The sequence below is a fragment of the Clarias gariepinus genome, chromosome 4 (genome assembly GCF_024256425.1).
Source record: "Clarias gariepinus isolate MV-2021 ecotype Netherlands chromosome 4, CGAR_prim_01v2, whole genome shotgun sequence".
Lineage (NCBI taxonomy): Eukaryota > Metazoa > Chordata > Actinopteri > Siluriformes > Clariidae > Clarias > Clarias gariepinus.
Window position 1 is genome coordinate 115,001 of NC_071103.1, and position 11,581 is coordinate 126,581.

Below are 11,581 nucleotides of genomic sequence, written 5' to 3' on the forward strand. Positions count from 1 at the left end.
ACAGTCCTCCTTCCTCCTGTCTCATCAGGCACGGTGCATCATGGGTAATGTCCAGACCCACGGTTCCCACCCTGAGGGTCCTCGAGGGGACAACAAGGATCAGGAGGGGTTCGTCCACTCTAAGGCTGAGAGGCTGTCAGGATCATAATTACACACTTACTGTATAAATTAAATTCTGCATGAAAAACCATTTAAAATATCGGTTTACAGGTGTGTGTGTGTGTGTGTGTGTGTGTGCGCGCGCGTGTGTGTGTACACAGGCGGCAATTAGAACATGGTTTAAAGTGACTGTTATTATATGGGTGTGTTACTGACTGTTACTGGACCTGTGATCCCGATCAGATAAACCAGAACTATGAAGGAAAATAATCATCTGTAACAGTGTGTGTGTGTGTGTGTGTGTGTGTGTGTAAAAAACACTGACGTGTTGTACCTGGGCAGAGCTTTAGTCTTCTCCTCTGCAGTCATGTAGCGCCCTCTAGTGGACACGGCAGCCCCACTCACCCTGCTGATCTACACACACACACACACACACGCACACACACACACACACACACAGAGAGAGAGAGAAACTACAGAGCTTAGGAAGGATTATATAACCCTCACAAAACAAAAAGAACACATGGTGTCCACCGTCTCTGCCACTGGGACAAAGATTTCCCACGTCCAGGCTCTGACGCTCTGCGCTAATGTAGTGCGATTTAAAAAAGAACAAAACTGTATTTTAAACCTAAAAGCTAAAACTGAAATGGACAAAATCACAGCTGCAGAGGAGTGTGTTTGTGCACGCGTGTGTGTGTGTGTGTGTGTGTGTGTGTGTGCTTAGGAGGATGTCTTCCTGTCTCAGTCTGCATGTGACTCTGCAGTGCTGTAGACTCTCACACAGCTCTAACAGTCTGGGCTTCACCTGCAGTTTAACCAGCACCACTCGACACCGCGGCTCCGCCCGACTGCCAGCGCTGGTGCACCGAGCTGGGTACAGTGTTAAAGTGTGTATGTAGGCGTGACCTCTGACCTCGTCCTGCGTTTGTCCACGGGTCAGCAGATTCCTGCATGTGAGTGGAACATCGTTTATCTCCACCTCGGCCACCACCAGGTCATCCCTCGCTTTTACAGAGTTTTTACTCCCTCCTCCTCCTCCTCCTCCTGCAGCCTGCAAACAGACAGAGGGGACAGGGGACAGAGGGGACGGGGGACAGAAGGGACGGGGGACAGAGGGAACAGAGGGGACAGACAGAGGGGATGTACAGAGAAAGACTGCATTGTATTATTTTATCACTCAGTGTATCAAGTATTATAATATTTCAAATCAAAGTGTGTGTGTGTGTGTGTGTGTGTGTGTTGGTGTGTGTGTGTGTCTGTGTGTGCGCGCCCGTGCTCACCGTGTCCCCAGGTGTGTGTGTGTTGATCTGTGCAGGGTTTAGTTTGCCTTTAGCCACCAGCATGGCGTTGATTTTGGCAGCGACGGCAGCAGCAGCATCCAGAGCACCAGAGGACGGAGCGGCCTGGTCCCATTTACTACGCCGACTAGTTCACACACACACACAGTTACTTTATTGCCATTTGTGTCCGTTTAGAGAGTTCCTAATGCATGTCGGTAGTTTTACTTCAATGTAAAAAATTCTATTTTGTAATTAATAAACATTATTAAATAAACATTGTTTAAGAATTTCTAATAATAATTAAACATCACTTTAAATTACACACATTTGGCAAATTATAAGTGTGATGTAATTCTATTTAGTTTCGCTCGTGTCAGTAAAACAACTCTGACCCTCTCACACGACTAGCGCTTTAACACTAGAAGCGCCGCGCCAGTCTCACCTACTTTTAACGCGGTTCACAGATCATTTGAGGAAGCTGTCGATGACACACAATGATCGCTAGATGGCGCTTTCACCCAAAGCAAATAGTTTAGCTACAATATAAACTTGCACTTGGACAATGCGCCATTCATTTCCGCGTTGATAATCATCAGATGATTATATATATACAGTCATGTGAAAAAATTAGGACACCCTTTGAAAGCATGTGGTTTTTTGTAACATTTTTAATAAATGGTTATTTCATCTCCGTTTCAACAATACAGAGAGATTAAAGTAATCCAACTAAACAAAGAAAACTGAAGAAAAGTCTTTTCAAGATCTTCTGTAAATGTCATTCTACAAAAATGCCTATTCTAACTGAGGAAAAAGATAGGACACCCTCACATGTATTCCCTCTTAAATTGGCTCAGATCTCACACAGGTATATCACACCAGGTGCACATAATTAGTAGATCGTTACTCTGCATGTTGAATGAGGCTTGCCCTATTTAAACCTCAGACATTTAGTTTGGTGTGCTCCTGACTGTTGAAGTGAGAGTGAGCACCATGGTGAGAACAAAAGAGCTGTCAGAGGACTTCAGAAAAAAGATTGTAGCAGCCTATGAGTCTGGGAAGGGATTTAAAAAGATCTCAAAAGATTTTGAAATCAGCCATTCCACTGTCCGGAAGATAGTCTACAAGTGGAGGGCTTTCAAAACAACTGCCAACATGCCCAGGACTGGTCGCCCCAGCAAGTTCACCCCAAGAGCAGACCGCAAGATGCTAAAAGAGGTCTCCAAAAACCCTAAAGTGTCATCTCGAGAACTACAGCAGGCTCTGACTACTGTTGATGTAGAAGTACATGCCTCTACAATCAGAAAGAGACTGTACAAGTTTAACTTGCATGGGAGGTGTGCAAGGAGGAAACCTTTGCTTTCCAAGAGAAACATCGAGGCCAGACTGACATTTGCCAGAGATAAAGTTGACAAAGACCAGGACTTCTGGAATAATGTTCTTTGGACAGATGAGTCCAAAATTGAATTATTTGGACACAACAGCAGAGGACATGTTTGGCGTAAACCAAACACAGCATTCCAAGAAAAGAACCTCATACCAACTGTGAAGCATGGAGGTGGAAGTGTCATGGTTTGGGGCTGCTTTGCTGCAGCAGGACCTGGTCAGCTCACCATCATAGAATCCACGATGAATTCTACTGTGTATCAGAAGGTGCTTGAAGAACATGTGAGACCATCAGTTAGAAAATTAAAGCTGAAGCGGAACTGGACCATGCAACATGACAATGACCCAAAACATACTAGTAAATCAACCAAAGATTGGCTGAAAAAGAAGAAATGGAGAGTCCTGGAATGGCCAAGTCAAAGTCCAGATTTGAATCCCATTGAGATGCTGTGGGGTGACTTGAAAAGGGCTGTACGCGCAAGAAACCCCTCAAACATCTCACAGCTGAAAAAGTTCTGCATTGAGGAGTGGGGTAAAATTTCCTCAGACCGATGTCGAAGACTGGTAGATGGCTACAAGAACCGTCTCACTGCAGTTATTTCAGCCAAAGGAGGTAACACTCGCTATTAGGGGCAAGGGTGTCCTATCTTTTTCCTCAGTTAGAATAGGCATTTTTGTAGAATGACATTTACAGAAGATCTTGAAAAGACTTTTCTTCAGTTTTCTTTGTTTAGTTGGATTACTTTAATCTATCTGTATTGTTGAAACGGAGATGAAATAACCATTTATTAAAAATGTTACAAAAAACCACATGCTTTCAAAGGGTGTCCTAATTTTTTCACATGACTGTATTTTAAGATTTAACTAAGACAACCTACTACAGAGTCTCTAAGGGGACAAAGGAAGAGAAAAAAAAAAGCAAGACATGTTTTACAAAACTCCTCCTTTGTCCATCTAGGGGCTTCGTACCATAACAAAAACGAAAGCTATATTTTAATTTTATATCGTTTTGAGAAAATTCATTAGTTCATTTGTTAGCTTGCTTCTGTAAAATTATCGCTAAAACAATGTAATGACCCCTCCTGAGGATATAAAGCTTTCTTATTGCGTTTTATAAACCTGTGGAATGTTTCACTCTTTATGGTCACATAATAACCATGTAATAAACTCAATGAGAACTAAACCAAAGATTTCTGTAACTACACTGAGTGTAACATCTCTATAGTGACATTGAACAACTGAACAAATTCACTAACCTCTGAAAAAAAAAGCTGTATTTTGTTTGTCTGTTTATATTTAGAATTTTTATAACAATACAAGAAATTAACGGTTTGGTCTGCGCAGTTAGTGCCCTTGTGGACTATAAATAAATATTGGATAAAAGATTTCCTTGATGAAATATGAATCAGACAGGCTCTGACGGGTAAGTAGACAACGATTAACACCTTCTTAAAAGAGTGCCATAGTCCATTGTTAGTTTTAATGATTTGGTTGAAACTAATTCTATACATGTAACAGAAAATGTAGATGCAGATTGCAAATATATATGTATGCATGCTATTTTTAATAGTGTATGTTACAATCGATTTTGTCAACAAAGCTTTGCAGATGTATAGGCTTTTACAATAAAAACTTGACCCTGAAGTTTAGGACAAAAAAAACTAACATTCTTTCTGGTAAATTAACAACTGCATATGTAGTTTATTTACAGTAATTCGTAAGAAAAAAATAATATACCTTGTACAATGTAAACAGGAGAAAGATTACAAAATGAAAAAACAATGTCTGCTTTATAAACAGCTTAGTATACTGTGCGTCTTTGGTTTCGGCTGTGGTGATGACAGCAGTGGATGCGCCAAAAATCCACTTTTCATACAAATTACATCGTCAACATTTTTTCCATTAGTTTATATAAAAGCAGATATTTCGCTTTCTATAAGTATATATTTTTCACGTCTGTAAGGCGAGTATACACGGAGTTTCGTGTTCATTTTCTGATGCGCTCAAGTTCACTGAAAACAATACAGAATAGCGCACCCTGTTTGCTTTCATTATTTTACTAAATCATAATGTTTCTGCGTCATTGTGAGTGCGCTTAAATAAAAGTGGGGTCTTATAAAGGCTATGTAGCTTATAGAGTTTTATTATATAATTTTATTATATAGTTTTTGAACATTAATCTGGCAAACTTTTTCTGAATAAGTTTTTAAACTTATTCTAAACCTGTACTGTAATTTTAGTACTGTGTAAATTCGTTTGTTTCACTTGTATTTCATAAGGTTTTGCCAGCGGTGGTACAGCGCAACGGGGGTCATTATTTATTATTAAAGAAAATTATGATGATCATAACAGCCTACTGCATTTCATTCTTATAATGACGCAAAAACACAAGCGGGGCTAAAATTATGTTTTAATTTTATGGTCATTTATTTCAGTTAATAAATCTAATACAAATTTAAAGAACACAAAATATAAGATGACACGAAACTCTACACATGTAGCTTTTCTAATTACACATGAGAAAATCTAAAGGCTCAGTGTGTTAACGTTTACGTTGCTTAAATTCGATCCTAAAAATATTTAATTTAATTTGAATTCTACATTTGTACTGTAATTTTAGCAGTTGATTTACCAGAAAGATGTCTGCAAATAAGGTTCACTTTTTATTTGTATTCAACCTTTACAAAAAAGAAATGTGAAATAAACTATCAAATAAATAAAACTCTCAGACTCAGCTTATTAACAATAATATATTTCCATTTAAACTAGAACAGGCTGATTCATATAAATTTGTATATATATATATATACTGAACAAAAATATAAACACAACACTTTTGTTTTTGCTCCCATTTTTAATGAGATGAACTCAAAGATCTTAAACATTTTCTATATACACAAAATAATCATATCTCTCAAATATTGTTCACAAATCTGTCAAAATCCGTTACAATGAAGAACTGGAGTCAAGTCGAGACCCCAATGAGGACGACGAGCATGCAGATGAGCTTCCCTGAGACTGTTTCTGACAGTTTGTGCAGAAATTCTTTGGTTATGCACTCCGATTGTTTCAGCAGCTGTCCGAGTGGCTGGTCTCAGACTAACATGGAGGTGAACCTGCTGGATGTGGAGGTCCTGGGCTGGTGTGGTTACACATCGTCTGCGGTTGTGAGGCTGGTTGGATGTACTGCCAAATCCTCTGAAACACCTTTGGAGACGGCTTATGGTAGAGAAATGAACATTCAATTCATGAGCAACAGCTCTGGTGGACATTCCTGCTGTCAGCATCCCAATTGCACGCTCCCTCAAAACTTGCGACATCTGTGGCATTGTGCTGTGTGATTCAACTGAACCTTTCAAAGTGGCCTTTTACCTGTGAGGTGGGATGGATCATCTCGGCAAAGGAGAAGTGCTCACTATCACAGATTTTGACAGATTTGTGAACAATATTTGAAAGATATGGTTATTTTGTGTATGTAGAAAATGTTTCAGATCTTTGAGTTCATCTCATAAAAAATTGGAGCAAAAACAAAAGTGTTGCGTTTATATTTTTGTTCAGTATATATACACTCAGCAAAAAAAGAAACGTCCTCTGACTTTCAACTGTTTTTACTTTCAGTAAACTTAATGTGTAAATATTTGTATGAACACTAAAAGAGTCAACACCATAAGACATAAACTAAAAATGTTTCCCAATGTGTCCCTGAATGAAGGGAGGCTCAAAATCAAAAGTACCAGTCAGTATCTGGTGGCCACCAGCTGCTTGAAGTACTGCAGTGCATCTCCTCCTCATGGACTGCCTATTGCGGACAGTCTGGGCACTGATGGAGGGATTGTGTGTTCCTGGTGTGACTCGGGCAGTTGTTGTGGCCATCCTGTACCTGTCACGCAGGTGTGATATTCGGTTGTACCCATCCTGTGCGGGTGTCGTTACACGTGGTCTTCCACTGCGAGGATGATCGGCCGTCCTTCCCGTCTCCCCGTAGCACCATCTTAGGCGTCTCACGGTGCGGATGTGGCGATTTATCGCCCTAGCCACATCAGCGGTCCTCATGCCTCCCTGCAGCATGCCTAATGCACGTTCACGCAGATGAGCAGGGACCCTGGGCATCTTTCTTTGGGTGTTTTTCACAGTCGGTAGACAAGTCTCTTTAGTGTCCTGCATTTTTAGAACTGGGACCTTAAATGCCTACTTTCTGTAAGCTGTGAAGGGCTTAACGACCATTCCACTTTAATTGAACATGCATGGAAAACATTGTTTAAACCCTTTACAATGAAGATCTGTAAAGTTATTTGGATTTTTGCAACATTATTGTTGAAATACACAGTCCTGAAAAAGGGACGTTTCTTTTTTTGCTGAGTATATATTTAAACTGCATATATGGAATGAAACCTGAGATAGTTACATTTTCACATTAAATGACGTATAGATAGTATGCGCGATTCCTTGCACCATCTGCTGAGAGAAATAAGAATCGCAGGTTGGAAAAGGCAGGAAACGACATGACCGCCGCGCAGTTGTCAGCGATTTCAGGTAAATAAGAGCAAAATAGCTTTATACTGGCTTTTACTGGTGCGATTCTGAAAGTGTAAGCATGCTGGGTGATTAAGCTCACAGATCTAGGAAAAGTCATGAAAGGAGGGTTCTGGAATACGACCAAGTGTGAAGTAGTATTTTTCCCCCCATTGTGGTCAAATGACCGCTGCTCGGCGCTTCTAGTGTTAAAGGTGTGGAGACGCTCAGACCCAGACGTCTAGACGTCACAGTCTGGTCTGTGGGAGAGTCAATCAGATACATTTTACAAAACACACACACACACATCACCTACAGGTATAACATCTTCACCTGCTGCCTGATAATCTCTCACACACACACACACACGTGTCCAGGTGGAAGTGTAATGATCAGTGTTCTTCACCTCTCTGTCAGAATAGGGCTGGGTATCGAGTTCGATACTTTTGAAGCCGAAAAAATCATTTTCGTTCGGTGCCAAATTTCGATACCCAAAAGTATAATCTTGTCATCGTCAGTGAGCTACAAAAAGTGCGGCATCCTTAATGTGCCCGGATCAAATGCTGGTGATTGGCTGCTGCGAGACTGCCTTGAAAATCAATAGTTTACAGCGGTTACGCCCACTCGCCCAGAACTTGTCAAATGTGAGGCTGTAATGCACACTACACTTTAAACCGTAGCAAAAAATTTTACGCAAACGATGTTTAAGCGATCAAAAGTATGGCTACATTATGCCAAGATTGACGGCAACAGCGTGCGATGCAATATTTGTAAAAAGGTTATCGCGTCTAAGACTGGCAACACGTCAAATATGATAAAACACCTGACAGTACACGGAATTAACTTGCGAGCAGAAAGTTGCTCCATGTTTGAGTGCAAGAAGATCACGCCGGTGCAGTCATCATCATCCTCTCAGTATTTTCCTGACTCGGGGCCTCCAACAACATGCCCACCACAAGCGTCGTCCTCCGTGACTGATGAGGATAACGGCGCGATGACTGGGGCTCCGACAGGTAAACCGACATACACAATCGGCTAACTTTTAGCGCTTCATGCTTGTGTACCGTTAAAGTTAAGTTTAAGTTTGTGCGGGGTCACTTTAATAAATCATTTTTACCTTATGCAACGTTATGTACTGTTTGATGGCTTTAAATACGTAGCTATGTTGATGCTAAAATGCTTTAGTGATTCTTAAAAGGTTAGTTTACTGAAAAAAATGAAAATTCTGTCTCTAATTACTCACCCTAATGTTGTTCTAAACCCATAAGACCTTTGTTTATCTTTAGAACAAAAATTAAAATAATTTGGATTTAATTCAAGAGCTTTCTGATCCTCTCATAGATTTACTGGATATGCATTTTTCAATGCCCAGAAAGGAACCAAAAACATCAAAATAAGTCCATGTGATATCAGTGGTTCAATCAAAATTATAAGAAGCTGTGAGAATACTTCTGTGTACAAAAAACAAAAATAACTTTATTCAACGATTTATCTATGGGAGGATCAGAATGCTCTTGGATTAAGTCCAAAATATCTTCATTTATAGATAATTAATAAAAGAATTTTCATTTTTGGGTGAACTAAACCTTTAAGCGACAGTGAGCCTCACAAATACTTGAAACTGATTGAACTTTATTAAAACTGTTTACACTGATCTATTATGTTAATTACACTTTGTTCATTTTGTGCCTTTGTTTACTGGTCTTAGAGATAAGCCTGCTGTGAAAAGTGTCACAAACATCCTGAAAAATAAAACCAAAGTTTCTCAGAGATTATGTGTATTATGTAATCTTTTACAAATATTTTATATTTATATAATATTTTTTACATAAATAAAAGTATCGAAAAAAGTATCGTTCGGAACCGGTATCGAATTCAGGGTATCGGTATCGGTATCGGTAATTTTGGAACGATACCCAGCCCTATGTCAGAATGTAGTGTGCGCGCGCGCTGTGTCACACCACACCTCCCCCTCACCCCCTCCGCTAGCCGACATTAGCATTAGCACAGCAGCTGTGTGAGATGATTTATTGCGCAGGTCCCCGATCACGTGATCAGTTCTTTGTAATACCGCGGGCATTATTGTTACCTTAGCGCGCGCTCGTTACTGCCGACACCTGACCGACAGCAGCATGCTAACGGCTACAGCGGGGTTAGCCTCGGGGGCTAAACACTTCACTCACACACACACACACACACACACACACACACACAGGGCTTTATCTCTCTGTGTAACATAAACTCTTACCCGCTGTTCTGGGGTTCACCAAACGACATCAGTCTGTAAGTTTAATTTAAATCCACTGCAGTAACAATAACACCATCAGCAGCAACACCAAAACACACTGTAACACCCTCATACACTTCCGGTTACACTTCTACTTCCGGTGCAGCGAGGTGAAGTTTCAATACAGCTCTGAATCTGCACACTAACCCCCCCCCCCTAGTGGTCAAAGAGTGTAAGACGAGCAGATGTGTCTTTAGTCACTTTCCCAGGACTGGATGTGATCCTCCTGAAGCTGTAGGTTGGAGATGGGAATTATACATGATTTTTATTAAACTATGCATTTTTCTATTGTGAGCACAAGATAATGAACCATCTGTTGTTGTCACCTCCTATTAGTGTGCTGGTAAAAAGTGTGTGTAAGATTTTCGTAAGATTGCAGTAGCACACACACCAAAGTGACCCTCCTCCATTACATTAATATTAAATCATTTCTGTCATATAAGAGAGACGGACAGTGATGTTTTCCAACTTGGGAAATGTTACTAAAAAGACGAGCAAGCCGCACGGAACGGTGGATATAATAAATGGATTATGCAATGATTTCTAGGGGAGAAGTGTAATAAGTGAGCGCCGGCACACTTAATAAGACAGTATAGGTGCTTAGTGGATGTGAGTCTGGCAGGATGTGATTTACTCTTTTTAAACTAAGGCAGTCTTACTGAGAAGAGAAAAGAAGAGAATGGTGACACTTTATTCATTTATATTTAAAACAATACTACCTATGAATTGTACAGAGATTCCTTAGGATATATATATATATATATATATATATATATATATATATATATATATATATATCATTAATGCAATTATCTAATCAACCAATCACATGGCAACCAATCACGGGCCGGTCTGAGTATTTCACAGTCTGCTCAGTTACTGGGATTTTCACCCACAACCATTTCTAGGGTTTACAAAGAATGGTGTGAAAAGGGAAAAACATCCAGTATGTGGCAGTCCTGTGGGCGAAAATGCCTTGTTGATGCTAGAGGTCAGAGGAGAATGGGCCGACTGATTCAAGCTGATAAAAGAGCAACTTTGACTGAAATAACCATTCGTTACAACCGAGGTATGCAGCAAAGCATTTGTGAAGCCACAACACGAACAACCTTGAGGCGGATGGGCTACAACAGCAGAAGACCCCACCGGGTACCACTCATCTCCACTACAAATAGGAAAAAGAGGCTACGATTCGCACGAGCTCACCAAAATTGGACAGTTGAAGACTGGAAAAATGTTGCCTGGTCTGATGAGTCTCGATTTCTGTTAAGACATTCAAATGGTAGAGTCAGAATTTGGCGTAAACAGAATGAGAACATGGATCCATCATGCCTTGTTACCACTGTGCAGGCTGCTGGTGGTGGTGTAATGGTGTAGGGGTGTTTTCTTGGCACACTTTAGGCCCATTAGTGCCAACTGGGCATCGTTTAAATGCCACGGGCTACCTGAGCATTGTTTCTGACCATGTCCATCCCTTTATGACCACCATGTACCCATCCTCTGATGGCTACTTCCAGCAGGATAATGCACCATGTCACAAAGCTCGAATAATTTTAAATTGGTTTCTTGAACATGACAATGAGTACACTGTACTAAAATGGCCCCCACAGTCACCAGATCTCAACCCAATAGAGCATATTTGGGATGTGGTGGAACGGGAGCTTCGTGCCCTGGATGTGCATCCCACAAATCTCCATCAACTGCAAGATGCTATCCTATCAATATGGGCCAACATTTCTAAAGAATGCTTTTTAGCACCTTGTTGAATCAATGCCACGTAGAATTAAGGCAGTTCTGAAGGCGAAAGGGGGTCAAACACCGTATTAGTATGGTGTTCCTAATAATCCTTTAGGTGAGTGTGTGTATATATACAGTGGGGCAAAAAAGTATTTAGTCAGCCACCAATTGTGCAAGTTCTTCCACTTAAAAAGATGCGAGAGGCCTGTAATTTTCATTATAGGTATACCTCAACTATGAGAGACAAAAAAGGAAGTGTGAAGCTCGTCAGAACCGTCAG

The 11,581-nt window shown here is 40.5% G+C and overlaps 1 protein-coding gene across 4 annotated transcripts in view; it reads right to left on the reverse strand.

Moving 5' to 3' along the window:
• The window catches only part of khdc4 (KH domain containing 4, pre-mRNA splicing factor), an 18,859-nt gene extending 9,204 nt beyond the window's left edge, over positions 1-9,655 (reverse strand). For 2 of the 4 annotated variants that reach the window (XR_008357946.1, XM_053494906.1), the window contains exons 1-4: positions 6,500-6,633; positions 1,383-1,527; positions 1,016-1,153; positions 434-513 (exon numbers count right to left, since the gene is read on the reverse strand). Coding sequence is in view for 3 of the 4 variants with exons in the window: in XM_053494906.1 (XP_053350881.1) it covers positions 434-513; positions 1,016-1,153; positions 1,383-1,527; positions 6,500-6,546 (410 nt within the window). In the remaining variant the exon portion in view is untranslated. Of the gene's footprint in view, positions 1-433; positions 514-1,015; positions 1,154-1,382; positions 1,528-6,499; positions 6,634-9,525 lie in introns of those variants that run through there. The other 2 variants (XM_053494905.1, XM_053494904.1) reach the window with 2 other exon arrangements.
• Positions 9,656-11,581: the final 1,926 nt, after the last annotated feature.